We start from the raw sequence: 16,895 nt of genomic DNA on the forward strand, positions 1-16,895 counted from the left end.
GACCTGTTATGCTCTTTCAAAACCATAGATGGTTTCTTTTCCTTCAACCTTTGTTCTGATCTACTGCCTAAATATTTAAATAGGAAGCATATTGATTAACATAACATGGATGTCCATGTGAGTCCCATTCATGACGCTTATTTATGAAAACATACTTGTTAGCCCAACACTTTAATTTCTCTCCCACCAAGATCTGTTAATTGCTTTATTCCCACTCTCCCACCGATGTAGAAAAGTAAATATGTTGTCCATGCTTATTACTTGTAAAGAACCCATTAAATTATTGCCATCTACGTCCCTTTTTGCAGATATTTCAGGTTTTTGCTCCAGGGGTTTGTTGCTGTTGACCTTGCTCTTTTTGCAAGTATTCTTTCAACAGTCAAATCTCAACTGCATTTCTCAGCAGGGATTTCTCTGTTCATTTTTATAGCTGATCTTCAGTGTGAGACTCCTAACTCTTACTGTTTCTGTTGTTTCTATAGCAACTAGATAGGTGGAGACGCAGCAGCATCGCTTTGCTTCCCAGCTGGTGTTTTGTGCTCTCAGCAAGGGGAGAGTTTGAGGAAAATAGAGAGGGTATTAACTGGGATGTAACTGGCTCAGAAATGTAGTCCTTGTTGAGTTACCTCGCTCTTTACTAAGGAGTTAGCTAATAATTTTAAGCCGGGCTTCTCAAACTTCCTTGAATAAAATTCTCTCCTCTCAGAAAGAGACATGATTTACTCTAAGTATGTGTCAGGTTTTGGTCTCTTAGCTGCTTGGGCCTTCATGTTTTCTTCCACCTAAAATCCCGTTTTCTTCATCACATGAACAGCAGTAAGATTTGTTTCAGGAACTAGGCTGGTGCTTATAACTTGCATGTAGCCTGAACATACATGAGGTACGGGGCTCTTTAATTTCTCCGATTCCCACTTTTTAATCTGATTTTTGCAGCTGTCCAGGAACTATATGATACTAGACTGTAATTCTATCGTGGACTATGAAGTGACTATCTCAGAGTAAAATGTTTTGATACTTAAAATCCTACATATCCAGAGATTAGACTAACACGTTCTCCCTTCTCCAAAAAGCAGAATTTGTTTGCATTCCCTTTAGCAGTCCTCTCACCTCATGGTGGAAACGTTCATTACCTACTTTCCTGAGGATCTCTGATGCCAAATTAATCCCTCTGAAATAACCCAAAGCCTTTCCTCCATATCTGAGCACCTGAAGTTCTGCTACTCTGCCTTGCTGCCGCTCGCTTAGCCAAGGCCCTGAGGAAGCAGCCTTGCTCCGTGAGGGTTGGGTTGCTCTCAGCGTGGCTTCACGTGTATCGTGAAGACTCTGGGGAGGTGAGGAGTTTTACTTTACAGTGTCTAAGCCATTACTATATCAACCAACCACAAAACACGTGACCTATGTTTCAAGCTCCTCTGAAGCTGTTTATTTTTATTAAATAAAAATTCATGGGCACAGGAGCTGGATATTATTTGTCTCGTCTCAGAAAGATAGGTCCCATCAGGTTAGTGTTAACTCTTTGACTGGTTCAGCGTACATACAGTTGAAAATGCTTTCCTAACCAGAACAGCTCTGATAAGGAAGAGGAACTTGGAAAGTTCTTACTTTTTTAGTAGGTGATAATGAAGCAGTATTTTGCTTGTGTGGGAAATAAGCAAGTTCAGGTGTGTTTTCCTTCTGACTTAAGGAACAGGTTTGAATGAAGACTTCTCACCTTGCAGGAAGCTGCTGCAATGCGAGCTGTTATTGAGACAGTGGCCTGCAGACCAGTGGGGATCCTGCAGCCATCAGGATGCCATCCACAATATGCCTGTCATCTCCACATTGGTGGTGGTGCCTCAGGAGAAGCACTTGCTCTTTTGGAAATAAGACAAAGTTTTCAATTGTCTCACACTTTATTCCTTCTCTGTTTTCCCTCTCTCTAACCCCCGTGACTCTCTGAGATTCACAAGAGCTAATGGATATGCAATCTGGTAAGTTTATAAATCAGTGTGCTTCTCTGCTGGCTGCCTGAGCAGCGTTCTGATCCTCAGTGGATTAAATATGAGCACAGATTTAAATTTTAAATGGAACAACATCTCTTCAAAACATTCCGGCTTGCAAATACATAAATGGACAAGTATAGAGCCACTAAGTTGCTTAGGGGTCCGGGGTGTCTTTCTGAGGCTGAGGGAGCTAGGACTGTTCAGCCTCAAGAAGAGAAGGCTCAGGGGGATCTTGCCAATGTGTATACATACCTGATAAGCGGGAGTAAAGAAAAGTGAGCCGGACTCTTCTCAGTGCTGTCCAGTGACAGGACAAGAGACAATGGGCATAAATTAAATGGACGAAGAAACCTTTTTTTACTGTGAGGGTGGTCAAACACTAGAAGAGGTTTCACAGAGAGGCTGTGGAGTCTCCATCCCTGGACATGTTTAAAACCCAGCTGGACTAAGGCCTGAGCAATCTACTGTAGTTGACCCTGCTTTGAGCAGGGGGGTTGGACTTGATGATCTCCAGAGCTCCTTTCCAACCTGAACTATTCTGTGAATATTGTGGTTTATGTCAGCAGATAAAATAGTACTTTTTTCTATGAAAAAATTGCTACTTGAAGAATCTTGTAATATTGAAGGTAAAATATGAGTCTTATGAGATGTTTTGCCTGAAGAATCCTGTTGTATCTGCTTAGATTTTACATTTTATCTTAGTACATCTCCTGGTGTTATACAGTTTATTTCTTACAACACAATTCTTGTATAGAAAAAAACTAACCTAGAAATCAGTGCAGTAACTACATTTTTATCAGCTTTGTTCATGTGACAAATAAATGCATTTTATAGCGCCTAAAATCTAATCCTGAATGTAAAGGTCTGTTGAAGTGTTTTTGATTCATACTCAACTCTCAACCAAGGTTGCTAGGCAGGATTTTAGTGAGAATTTTTGACAAGGAAACTGGAATTTTACTGTCTCGGTTGGGACAATTTTAGCTATGTGATTTCTAACAGAGGTAAAGTGTAGTGTGAACTTGCATGCTTCCCTTGCTGCCTGGTTTCTGAATATGCAGAATGGGATTGTTCTGTTCTCCAGAATATTCAGTTCAGGGTAATACATAAATGTAAAACCAGAGTTTGACCAGTTGCCTTGAAGTGTTGATTTCATTATCATTAAATATTGGCTGAGAGGAAGCACCACCTTTATCTTTTCTAGATTTGCTGGTGAGCATTTACTCAAAAATTGATTAAAATAGCTATTGCATTCTCCAAGAAGGGAGTGCATATTCCCTCTTGAAGCGTTCCAAAAATACGTTGGGGAATGAGAAGTCAGGGATGGTGTTGAGAATTATCCTGAGATTAAAAAAGGAGGAGTAAAAGAGGCAGTGGCATCTGGAACAGGGTTGGAAAGAGAGGCTGTGGCTGGAGCCAGGGAAGAAGCAATGTCTAGCACTGGGGGTGAGGTGGGTAGGGAGAAGAGCTTCCTGGGGGGAGGGAGAAAGAATAGGTGAAGTAGTGATTTTGTTTGTTGGTTGGTTTTTGTTTGGGGTTTTTTTTTTGTGTGTGTGTGTGGTTTTGTTGTTTTGTTTGGGTTTTTTTGTTTGTTTGTTTGTTTGTTTGTTTGTTTTTCCCAAAAAAGCTAAGGATTTGCAATTCTGAGCCAAATTAGTAACCCTAGTTTGAGTCTCATTTCAGGTAAATAGTGCCAACTGTTAGGAACTGAGAAATTAAATGAGATTCTGATGTTGGCTTTCTGGACAGCTCTTTCAGATTCTTGAACAAATCCTGCTTGAACAGATCTCTTCAGGCATTAGGGATTTTAAATATAATTAATGTTCGGATGAACCTTCCAAAAATTCTGCTTTAAAACTTTGTTATGCATCTTTTCATTCAAATCACTCAATGTTTTCAATCTTGTTTACTTCTTTACAGCTGTTAGCACAATAGGGGAAAAGCTTCCAAGGAATGACTATTGATGTCTGAGGGAACCTAGATCCTAATTGCAGAACAATTGCTGTGATGTCATGTGCAGATTTTATATGGTGTTCACAAGCGGCTGGTTACGAACAACTGCAGTTTGCATAAAATGCCCATAAAGGTTTTGTTCTACTTGTAAAGCTGCTGTCTGCACTGTCAAAAGCTTGTGGACGTAGCTGTCTGTGTATACTCCTGTTTTAAATGAATTCTCATAGCATGAAATCAACTTATTTTGTGGGAAAAATGCTTTTGCCAATGTGATTTTTATCATTCATACACTAAAAACAAGCACAGCTCCAAAAATGTAGTTATATATGATGATAACAAAAGCAACTCTCATCTGTGCATTTGCATACCAAGATTTGGCATAATTTTCAATAAGTTATACTAGCAAAAGTAGTTCTTGCCAGATTACTGATGTGTAGCATAAGTGTTAGCCTGGTACAAAATTTTCCTGCAGAAGAAAATCTCACCAATGAACGTGATCATTCTGGTAAAAATGGAAATGCAAATTTAATTAAAGATTGCATTTCTTACTGTGAAATGTCGAAGTACTTTACTGTTTTTCTAATGGTGAAATTGGTAACTAGGGATAAAAGCTAAATGTCAGCAAAACATAAAGGTATGGTAATTTTAGACTTGTAAGGGTATTTGTAGAAATGTTTTAATTATAAAATAAATGTACATATTTTTATTATTTTTGAAGATAATCATCAAAGGCTGGTCAACTAAATATTCTGCCTTTTTTTTTTTTTCCCCAGAAACCAGCAAACATTCTGGTAATGGGTGAAGGTCCCGAAAGAGGAAGAGTCAAAATAGGTAAACATCTTGAGAAAATTTCATTGCACAGCTAAGGAATTACTTAAAAAATTGCATCTTCTAGTGTAAGATAGAAACAAATCTTTATTACTGTTTGAGTGTATGTGTGCACAACATCTAGTTCGATTTTAAATCTCATTCACTGAGTTTACAAGCTTAAGAGATTCCAAACATATTATTAGACATTTGTAAAGCTTGCCAAGGACACCTGGCAAGATAAAAGCATCTGTAAGAAACACGACAGTAATAAGCACATAGAACAATGGCTATGGCCAGGGTTCTTTTGACTTCTACTATGATTAGTTAGTATAACATTGTTACTTATAAATTGTATTTGTTCTTAATTATTTTTGTATAAATAACATCAATGCACATGTTTGTGGAGGTCCAAAGGTTTGCTCTGCCAAAGGCTATTTGGCTTCAAGGTGGGAAACATGTAACTGTGATGGTCTTTATCCAAAATCTAATTACCTGTGCAGATCATAAGTCATGTGGATATAAACTTTTTTTTTTTAATAAAGCATGTGGCAATCATCAAGAAGGAAGTAATATACTGGAACCTCTTTTCTATTCATCGACTTTTGTTGTATTTGAAAATGTTCACCTAACTGTTTTTGATTCATATGCTTGTATTAGTATGGGTAACTGCAAGAAAATTATATTCTGCATTTCATAACTTTGGAGGCAGAAAGATTTAGGTGAAGTTGTGTAAAAGGTAACTTTCAGACTTGGATTAAAATGTGTGGTTTTGAATATACACCCAAATTTTGTACTTTCCCATCTAGCATTTCTTAATGTTACTTATAAGGTTGTTTCTAGAGAGAATTTTTGAGTTATATAAAATGAATGCTTACATTTAAAATACACTTCTGTAACAGTGTACACTCACTGATTTCATTAATTCCCAGTTTAAAACTTTTCTGATTCTGGAGTTCATTCTTGCAAATCAAGTAGGTGGTATACTTTGAAAAATAGTGTAATCTAAACAATCTACACTGCAGTTGTTTTGGTTTTGCATTTTGGGTAAATATATAGCGGTCACAAGGGCTCACAGTTTTGTAAACATATATAAAAATAAAAGAGAAAATGTACATTAGAGACCTACTACTATTGACTTTAATTAACCAGGTTTCTGTTACAGTTCTATTTAAAAAAACAGGCATCTGTGTTATGGAGTTTTACAATATCATGGTGAAAACACTTAAACATCAAACGTCATCCTTCATAGTTTTCTAAGTGAAGTAAATGGAATTTAGCCTTAGATAAATTTGGCCCAGTATTGTTATGAGTAACCTGTTGCTTTCTTAGAAACTGTCTTAGAAACTTTGATTTGTGAGAATGTTCTTTTCTTTTCTCCACCCCCACCTCCCCCAGCTGATATGGGGTTTGCAAGATTGTTCAACTCACCTTTGAAGCCATTGGCAGACTTGGATCCAGTTGTGGTGACATTCTGGTACAGAGCTCCAGAGCTGTTACTTGGAGCCAGACATTACACAAAGGCCATTGGTAAGTTCTGTGTAAGAAAGAGGTTTGCCTTTAAGTTTTGTATAGGAGGGTAGCCTTATAGTAGATATGGTGATGAACTGACCAGCTAGTTTTTTTCCTGAAGTAGCAGCAGATGGAATATGATCCAATCCATAAAAGATTAATCCAGATCGAAACTTTCTGAGGACTATGCTTTTATTTTTCAATATGAGTTAAGGTTAATGTTAGACATTTTAAATGTGTTGTTTGTTTTGGTTTGTTTTTAAAATAAAAATATTCTTTGCATTGGTTTATGTGTTTGTTTGTTTGTTTGTTTTTTAATATGGGCTCGGAAATTTTGTAATTTTGTAAACCTTCAAAAGGGAAAGAGCTATGGCTGTTAAAGTGGTGTTCTTCTAGGGTGCTTCATGTCCAGATGCTTCTGTGAAGCGTGTGGCTTGATAAGGAGAAGAGCAGTCTCCTGGGCTGTGCACAATGTGCAGATCATTCACTCCTGATGACTTATGAAGCTCCGTCTTCAGGAAATGCTGGTGGCCAGGCTCTTGTCTTCCTTTGCCCTTAGTAAATTCCATAAGCACAATGAGCCTTGGTGCCTAGCTGTTCAGAGAATAAAAACACTGAGATGCACAGGAGGTATCCTGTCTGTGTGATTAGGTTATATATTGAAGAAAACTGCAAAGGAAACGGTGTCCCTCTGTTAATGGGGTTAAATCATTCCTATGTGTACAGAGGTGGCTTTCTTGAGAGTTGCAGGCATTTTCCTGTTATAGAAGTTTTCGGGGATGCTATGTGGGCCTTTCTTCAGAGAGTTACAAAACACCATGTTATACTAGCATCTCTGTTGAATGTTCAGTTGGGTAGACCAACACTTTTAATTAAGTCTTACAGTCTGGCTTTTTCAAATAACTCCTGTTTATCAAACTATCATATACAGCAAAAGGTTTAAAAAAATGAATAAACTGTCACCTGACTGTGATGTGGACTTACACTTCACATTTCTCTACTGCTCTTCTCTCCCATTTGGAATCCTCCAGTGCAGGAGGACCTGAGCTGGGCAAAACGCTGCTTTGTTTTTTGATCTTGCCTTGAATGTGCAGGAACTGTTAAGAAGGGCAAAAAGACTTTTGCATAGCTTTAGTGAGAATGCATACATTCAGTCTTGCAGGCAGGCAACATACATTTCTATCCCTGGACAAAGTTTGTCAGCATCAAAAAGTCGGGGTTTATATGCTAGCGTTCCTTTTCATCTGCTAAAATGGAAAAACATAACTCTTCAGATGACAATATCTACATTAGCAAGTAGTGTGGCACAATAGAAGTGCATCCATAAAGCAAAATGGTACTGAGTACCTAGCATCCACATTATACGTGTTTTGGGGAAAGGGGAGTACTTTGGGCTCTCCTTGGCCTGGTCCAATGGACTACTGCTCATTAGTGGCTGATGCATGCTTTTTAGTTTAATTTCATCCCAAAGGAATTTATTTTGTGTACTCTGAGAGAACTCTGCAGCACAAGCTGAAGTGTCATAGGTGTGGACAATCTGATGCGTTTCAAAAGCAAACTCCTGGTCCAAAGTAAAATACTAATTGCAGATAGATTCAGTCAGGTTGGAAGGGGCCTTGAGAGGTCTCTCGTCCATCCTTCTGTTCAAAGCGGGGTCCACTCTGAATTCAGACTGGGATGCTGAGGGATTTGTCCAGCCAGGTCTTGAAAACTGCTTAGAACAAAGATTCCACACCCCCTCTGAATGACCTGTTCCAGTGCTAAATCATCCTCATAGTGAAGAACTTTTTCCTTATACATAGTCAGAACTTCAGTTTATGCATGTAATCTCATTCCTCTGTTGTATACCACTGTAAAGAGCCTGGCTCCGTCATCTTGGTCACCTCTCCATAGGTACTGGGGAGGCTGCTCATAGGTTCCTCTTCAATCTCAACAAGCCTGTGTCCCTCAGCCTCCTCTCCCAGAGCAAGTTCTCCAGCCTCTGACCACCCTGGCGGCTCTCCACTGAACTTGATCCAGGTTATCAAAGTCTGTCTTGTATTCAGGTCCACAGAGTGGCCCAAATGTGGTCCAACAAGTGCTAAGTGGGGTAATCACTTCTCTCAATCTGCTGGCTGTGCTCCTGTTGATACAGCCAATACATCCTATTGATGCTGTTAGTCTTCATCACTACCAGGGTACGCTGCTGGCTCATGTTTCGCCTGATGTCCACTGGAACCCCCACATCCTTTTCTGTAGAGGTGTTCTCCAGCCAGTCTCCAACCCAAACCATTGCAGGCAGTTAGTCCATCATGGGTGCTGGGCTTTGTATTTGTCCTCATTGAATTTCATGAGTTTTCCTGTGGTCCATTCCTCCTGCCTATCTAGTTCCCTCTGCATGGCAGCTCTACCCTCAAGCTTATCAACTGTTTCCCCAGTTTTCCCTCATCCACAACTTGATGGGGGGGTGTTCCAGCTCTTCTTCCTTGGCATTGGTAAAGACCCTAAGTTGGATAGGTCTCATAGGCCTCTGTGGTACTTCACTTGTAATCAGCCTCCAGGTTAGAGTATAAACCATTAACCACCATCCTCAACCCTGGTGATCCAGCCATTTTTTCCTGAAGCCCAGGGCCTGTGTTCTGCTACTTGCCTTTACTACTCCACTGTTTCATGGTTGTTATAGCCAAGGCTGCCATTGATTATCATATTGCCAGCCAGTTCTTCCTCCTTCCTGAGTAGCAGATCAGAAAGATGACACGTGTAGTATCTGTATGAAGAAATTTACCCCAACATCCTCCAGAAAGCTTTGCAAGGTCCCTGAGGTGACCCTGTTCGTGTCCTGTTTATTCTCCATGATGCTACGGAGCCTGTTCACCTCCTCCCACTGCTCCTTTTGCTGGGGACTCAGTGCCCCAACCAGAGTGTATCTCCCACTGTGAGGCCAGTGTCACCCTGCAGCCTGAGTCCTGGGTGGCAGCACCCTGCCTCTGGAGCTCTGTCTCGGTTGAGGCCTCTGATTTCCCAGGGTGTCATCTCCAGTGGGTGCTGGAGATGGAGCCTTGTAGTGCCCCACCGTGGTTGTGGCACAATCCCATGTTGTCTGAAGGTGGCTGTTAGGGCCTGCTTTGCGTCTGCCACCATGCAAACTGGGATGCTAACTTCTAAAGTCTGCACCCTGCAGTGGGTGAAAACAGTTACTAGAAGTGTTTAAAGAAAATACCAACAGCATTACCTTATAATGCCTGTAATTAGATGTTTAAACTGCCCTGACTATGTTGATTTTGTGAAACACGGATGTGAGTGGACCAGAATCACTGAGTGACCTGCGTGCGTGGTACTGGGAAGTCACCTTAACTGACAGTTACCTATTTTTGATAGATAGCATATTGTTTGCAGATTTAGGTGAGTGATATGTACCATTATCTCAGGATATCTCTTTGAAGAATGAATTAGTATAATGCCGTTGTTTTTTTAATTATGTCATAAATTACGTGGCTCTTGCCCTTAGGGATATGTAGTCTGTACTAAAACACAGACAAGGAGTCCCTATGAAACTTTAGAGGATGATGCTGCTTCAGAGAGATCTGATTTTGCTAGTAGTTTATTATTTCTGAGGTATTTATTTCTTGTACCAGACCCACACCAGTGAATCCCAAGGAGAGGTGTGAATGGATCATGTAGTACCTGGTGTGCAGTGTCAGTGCTGAGGGCACTCAAAACGGTTTGGGCAGCAAAGTAAAAAACACAGAAATGAAAATAAGGAAAGTTGCAAGATGAGGTTTGTAGGCTGACAGAAGGATTAGAGGAGCATGTGACTGAAGAGAAAAGAATAAAGGTACCTGGAGGTAATCTAAGTGCAGCTTTAAGGCAAAGGGAAGAAGTGGGTAACAAAATGACAGCGGTGACATTCATACAGTTTGAGTCCAGACTTGTGTTTTGCTTCTAGCATTATGTGCATTTAAAAAAAGGCAATCTTAATGAGCTAAGCACGCTAGTGAGAGTTTTAACTTGAATGCTAATGTTTTTGGCAAAGCGCGCAACTCTTAAAGCTCTTAAATCTCTGTGCAAGAAATACAATTTTAACATCTCTTAATATTAGATAATTCTCAGGAGACCTAATGTATCTTTTTTAGTAATAACTCATATAAGATTCTCATTTATCTGCTCTTGAGTTGGAAATAATAATTTAGAAGAAAGGTGATTAGATATAGCAATTTATGAAAAAGGAAATGACAGGCTATTTGGTATAGCTGCTTATTTTCCATAGCTATTTTCTTATGCCTTTCATATAATATATAATTTTGTATAATTAGTAAATATCAATAAAATCAGGCTAAAAGCAATGTCATGCCAGCTTTAGTCTATTCTCTTCCAATTTTGTCATTGTGAGAAATATTTTTGTTTGAATTTACTGGGAATGCATTGTCATCAGTTCTCTACTGCAACACACTGAACATTGTCCAACAGCTGCTATATAATTCAGATGTTTGCTTAGGTTTTTACTGGTTTACTCTTGATTTTACTGTATTTTAAACATATTTTCTATATTCTGTGTCTAATACTCTCTTCCTTATCTTAACTTTACATATAATGTTAATTATTGGCAGTGTATTCATAATATCCTGGACACTGTCTAGTATAGTGTCCAGTTTGGTTTTGTTCTTGTAAAAAGGTGCTTTTAGCCTTTAGGTATGCTTGCTTCCATGTAAATAATTCTCATACATGATCAAAGAATGAAATTAGAATTTGATTTTTATCTCACTCAGGATTTTTGTCTTTGTTTTCTGGACCTGATCTTAGTTACATTTTGTGGGTTTTACTTTGGGGAAAAAATGGGCTAAATACAGTCTGTTTAGAAAGAACTATGTATTACACAAAACAATATATAAGCATGTTTCATTATTTTAGAGGTAGTTTTTCAGTGACATTTTCCCCTTTATTTAATTTGTTCCTTCATAGTACTGAAATATTCTACTTTTCATTTATTTGCTCACAGAACAAGTAGTTGTTAATCACATACATAACATCATGTTTTAAGGAGATACAGGAGTCAGGAAAATACTGTTGCTGAAAAACAGAAATAGCTTTTGCTTTCTGCACGTTAAAAGGATAGTAAAAAGCCCATGTTAGGTTTTCATGGGGAATAATATTTAGTTTCCTGAACTGTGAACATTTATAATCTAAGCCCTACTTTATTAATAAAGTTTCTTATTATCTGCTACCATAGTTACAAGCAACTAACTTACCAGACGAATACAAATTGGGAAAATGGTGTTGTAGAAGCCAAAGGTCACTTTCTGTTCTGTTACCACAATATAAATCTGTACTAAATTTATTGTAGCCTGTGGAAGTTGGTCTGCATTTGCAGCACCATAATTTAAAAGCAGAATCTGTTCCCATGTGTTCATCGGTTTGTAATATTCTAGCAAAGAAGTAAAATATGCAAATAAAAGTAACTTGAGCAAGCTTCAGGTGAAACCAAGTAACTACAAAGATGTAAAATGCTTGTGATCATGGAAACGTTAATAAAATTACTGAACTTTTAGAAAGTCTCCAGCACAACAGAAAATGTCTTTATACTCAAAATACTAAAGAAACGAGGTTGAAGTAAGTGGCAAGGTAGAGTGCTCCTTTCATTGATGGGCAAAAACTTCTGCACTATACTTTTAAGGAAAGTAAAGGAAATGACTGTGGCAAAATGGAGGAAAAGGTAAGCTGGCTTTCAGCTTGAAAGGAGACATTAATCGGATTTTTTTTCATTCTGGGAACATCAAAATAGAAAAGAATGTTTTAGTAAGTAAAGTAAGTAGTAAGAACTCTTTCTCATCGTAGGTTTTTAAGAAAACATGTGGCAGTCTACTATGATTCATTCTCGTGCCTCTTGTAGCATAATATCAAGGAAATAGCATAATTAAGACTTGTTTTTTATCGAGTTGCAGCTTGTATAGTTAGCAGTGCTATCAAACGAGAACATGTTATCTTACCTCTCTTTACCACTTGCCTTAGTTAAAGAAATAGTGTATTTGATACATGGGATCAGATGGCTTATAGTATTTTAGATGGTTTGGATTTTGTTGGCAAAAGTGTTCTTCAGAGTGATCATTCATACACCCTGTAAGCAAGGCTAAAACAGTGTCCTGCACCAAAAAAGGATGGGCTTATTTATTGTGAAGAAACAAATCTGAGAACCCGAAGAAATCTCTATTGCTTAGTTACCTTTCCTTATTTGTCTAGATTATAAGTCAGCAGGAATGTCAGAAATGGCCATGTGGCAACCGCATTTACCAGCCTGAACAAGATTTAGGTATAGAGAAACTGTAATTTAAAGCTTGGGCAGTGCACTGTCACCTCATTCTATTTCCAGACTAACATATGGTTATGGAAGCTGGAAATGTGTGAAAGGTATAAGCAGATATCAAAATGCCTTTGAAAGCAAATGTCACAGGAAAATATTAGGTGTATCAAAGGGAATGAATTTATAATGGATGCTGGGATCCATCAGAGTTTCAACAACTCCATTCAACTTTATGCAGGGAAAAAAAGGAGAGGGAAGTATCTGGGGTGTATTATGTAGGATTTAGGATGGAAATATGTGCATATGTGTTCCATATTGCCTATGCAGCAAGTCCCACACGTTCCGAGTGCATCAGATGTCCTTACTGAATGCGCACAGATTGTTGGCACGCTGGCCGGGCTGTGGGGCCTCTGGAAATCTTGGACCAATGCCTAAAGCTTTTCTGGTCTCTTGTTCTGGGAGGGTTGGGGGGAAAGAGGAAAAATAAGACCTATCTGGAAAACCTGGTAAACCAGACGTTACAAATGGGGCCAACCAGAAGACTGAAAAGTCCTTAGGAAAAATGCACAGGGGAGGTTCCCCACCTGTGGTCTGTGGAGCCATGGAAGTATGGGGACTGCTTTTAAATATCCATGACAGGCACTTAAGCAAATCTATAGTCAGTCAGCTTCTGTTTGCTGTATAGGGATCCACATTCCTGTTTGTTAGAGATTTTGATTTGAGGGGAAGGGGTTGTGGAAAAACTAGAAAAGTAGAGAAGTTTGGAAAATATTCATTTATGCACTCTGAGAAGAAAAACTTAGGTTACACTAGGAAGGGAGCCTTGGTCATGCCCTGGGCAGTGTTATACAACATGGGAAGTAATTGGATTCAGATGATATTTTGTGGTAAACTTATTCTGGCATGTGGTAAACTTTTTGATTATCATTTTGATCATTTTGATTATCACAGTTGTTCTCATGCTTTTTCTGAGAGGCAAAATATTTTAATACCAAAGATTAATTGTTGCTCTCTCATCTAGTTATTGCAGGTGCTGGATGATTTACTGCTGCTTTTTCCTCTTGCTTGACAGTGATCTCTAAAATACCATAAATGCTTCTTCTTTAAAAAAAAAAGCATTTGCTTCGCTCTACAATCTTATCACTGCAATCAGCTAAGAAATGTAACGTTTTATAAAGGATTATTAGGTCACTTAAACAGAACATTTTAAAGCTACATTAATTAGTATTTTGGGAGACTTGAGATGCTGACAACAACTCAAGGAATATCATCCACAGGATTGTTACACACTTTAAAACATTAACCGTTTTGAGATCTAGCATACTAGTTCCTGCCTTCTTCTATTGCTCTTGCTTCTCAAATATGTTGATGTCTGGAAATTAGCTCGTAAAGCTGGTGGCCATGGTCAACTCTGAAGAGTCTGAGAGGTGTGTTGGAGTGTATACTAGCTTAATAGTCAGGAGAATGAGAACAGTGCAGTGGGTTGTAAAACCAATGGAGGTACTCTAATGTGGGGCAGACAGTAAAGTTTTTATGTCTTAGAACAGTAAGCTGGGTCTCAGGAGACTTGGATTTAAATAACAATTCAGTCCCAAGTGTTGTATGTAGCTTACAGCATGTCATTTAATCTATCCTATGTGTTGCTTCGTTGTCTATAAAGTGGGGATGCTTCTTAATGGTATTGTCCTGAAGATAAAATCAGTTAAGGATAATAGGGAACTCCAGTACAAGTGTATTATGAATTATTTTTGTTAACTCAGTGAATGGATTAATTTATCTGAGAACCTGAGATGTCATTTAGCATCTGCAGTTAGCTTGAGAAGTATACACATTCCGAACATTAAAAAAGAAAAGGAAAAAACCACTGAAACCACCAATCACGACTAGAATTGCTAATTGTCCTGATGTAGATTGCTCTGTAAATTAACCTGTAAACTTCCACTTGCAGTCACAGAATACTTTTTCATATGTTCATGATTCTCTCCTCTTGCAAAACATATGAAGGGAAGAACCAGGTGTTTTTGCCTTTTTATTCAATATTTTGGCAGATCTGCTATTGTGTGATGATTACTATGACTTACCTGTACATGGGTTATTTTAGAGCAGGAAAAATAAAATAACATACTAAGAAGGCAGAATATGCTCTGTAGTAATAGCTTTGTGATTAAAACCCACTTTGAACAAGAGGTGCCTTCGAAAATCTGTCTATGCTTAGCCACATGTACATCAAAAATTGTCAATGATTTGTGGGCCAAAAAACCCTCCCTGCCAGTAATAGTCTCAGTTCCATGTCTTTTTCCTTCTAATTATTTTTCCCACAGAGCACCAGTTTCGTGTTCTTTCCAACTGTTAATAACTATAGGGCCTCTTATATGAGCAAGTTTATCCTTCCCTAATATCTCACTGACTTTGCCCTTCACCAGGCAGATGAGCTTTGCAGCAGCAGCAGCATTGACTCTCTAACCTCCCTGAGCAACCTACACTGTGAGCTCAGTTAAAAAAAAGATTTAGGGAAGTAAGACAGCAGTTCTTCTTGCAATGTCTGTCATAGCCTGGAGCAAATAATGGACCCTAATGTGGAAATGGAACATGAATTATGACATGAGAAAGCAAGACTCAGCATTTGGAGAAGGTTAGGAGATGCATTTTGCCCACTTTTTCGTCATACTCAATTCCATTCTGTACCCATCAGTTGGGATATATTGTGATTCTTTACGATATACTGCAAACACATTGTTCCTTTTATATATGAGCAGGTGAATGGTTTGGTGCAGAGTTGAACTTGCATCATAGAGATGTTTGATTTGGCTTTATTTTTTAAGGCTTCATTTACAAAGCAATGGACTAAAGGCTGATTTCATTTTCTTAAATGCAACATGAGGTTGCCATTTAAAGATCCAAAAGGTGATCTGTTATAAAACCTGGTTCCATAAACACTTCACCCTAGCTAAACAGTGCAGTAATAAAGGCATTTAGTGTGCTCTATTTACTACCATATCCAAAATGTTCACTCACAAAAGTTGATTTTGGTTGAAAACCAAGTACCTGCTATCGTAACAAGGTGCATACTTCTAGTGCAGAAGAATGTTTTTAGCTAATCCATCAGTTTGATCTTCAGGCACAATTATTTCAGCAATATCAACTGAAGCTTTCAACACTACAGCACTGATTCAGTAGAATTACTTGTTCTCAAGACAGGTGGGATTGCTTCACAAGTAGACTTCTTGGCAATAGCTGTGACTGACAGAATTACATTTCACAGCAGTTTATTTTGCTGCCTATCCAATAGATTTACTTATAATTATGTAGGAGTTGTTCTCAGTGCCTTATTAGAATTAGCTGTAAGGCTGAATCCCTTAGTAACAGAAATGTTAAGATATTGTAAAGCACTGTTTAGAAGGACAAATAAGCCTCTTTGTGCTAAGAGGCAGGATTTCTTCATCTGCATTCTTCTCTGTTGACTGAAATAAGGTAGACATCAAAAGCTTTAATAACTCCCAGAAAAGACTGTCATGCCTTGTGAATTGGAACAGGCCAGGAAAGTACTCTTCCCACATGTTCCTTGTTATAACTTAATCTACCAGATAGCAGGCCTTTTGCTCACCTTATGTTAGCTCTGAAGGTGTTGACATGTTGGACCTAGTAAAAAGTTGTAATAGTTAATGACAGAAACCAAGTGAGAGCACACAACAGATTATAAACTCGTTGTCCCTCTTAATTTAGCATGGAGTTAACCTCCAAAGAGCTCCGTTGTGTACAGAAAAAGTTTTGTTAAAATATTCTGCATTTAATTAGGAAAAAAAAGTGTATTTCACTTTCAGAGAATAGGTACTGCTCACTTCTCATTTGCTACAGTTCAGAAGAGCACAGAAATGGCACCTATTCTCTAATATGCTGTGCTATTTCTACAATATAGATGGTACGATACTGGATGCTTACCTGCAGTGATGGAATAAGATGGGGGAAAAAATGGGGGACGAGGGGGAAAGTTAATGATAAAGCACCATAATTAGTAATCAGGAGTTCCTGGCTTTCCAGTCCTATGATGAGACGATACTGTCAGTCATTTTTTCATATGATAAAGTGAAAATGCAAAGCTGTGGATGTTCCCTGAAAAGCTTTGTAAATACTGTTTTACCAAAAAGCAGCGTATCTTGCCTGTTCTTAATTCTTTCATCATTACAGGAGGAAATGGAAACAATTTCTGTATCAGACTTGCCTAATACTTTGCAGTGTAAAAGACTTGTGACCTTTGCAATGAGCTTTCATACTTCCTTTACTTGCTGCAGTTGTTTGATATTTGGTTGGGGGAAGCAGCCCTGAGGCTACAAAGCTGCCTTTTGTGTCACCCATTACATTCCTTGTGCTTT

General features: G+C 38.5%; 1 protein-coding gene across 2 annotated transcripts in view; it reads left to right on the forward strand.

The window, feature by feature from the left end:
* Nucleotides 1-16,895, forward strand: part of CDK19 (cyclin dependent kinase 19) — a 134,501-nt gene that overhangs the window by 91,631 nt on the left and 25,975 nt on the right. For both annotated transcript variants that reach the window (XM_087775330.1, XM_087775329.1), the window contains 2 exons: nucleotides 4,706-4,763; nucleotides 6,138-6,269. In XM_087775330.1, the coding sequence (XP_087631456.1) occupies nucleotides 4,706-4,763; nucleotides 6,138-6,269 (190 nt within the window). The remainder of the gene's footprint in view (nucleotides 1-4,705; nucleotides 4,764-6,137; nucleotides 6,270-16,895) is intronic.

This window comes from Nipponia nippon, unplaced genomic scaffold (assembly GCF_047370975.1).
Source record: "Nipponia nippon isolate SJK-2023a ecotype South Korea unplaced genomic scaffold, ASM4737097v1 scaffold_4, whole genome shotgun sequence".
NCBI lineage: Eukaryota > Metazoa > Chordata > Aves > Pelecaniformes > Threskiornithidae > Nipponia > Nipponia nippon.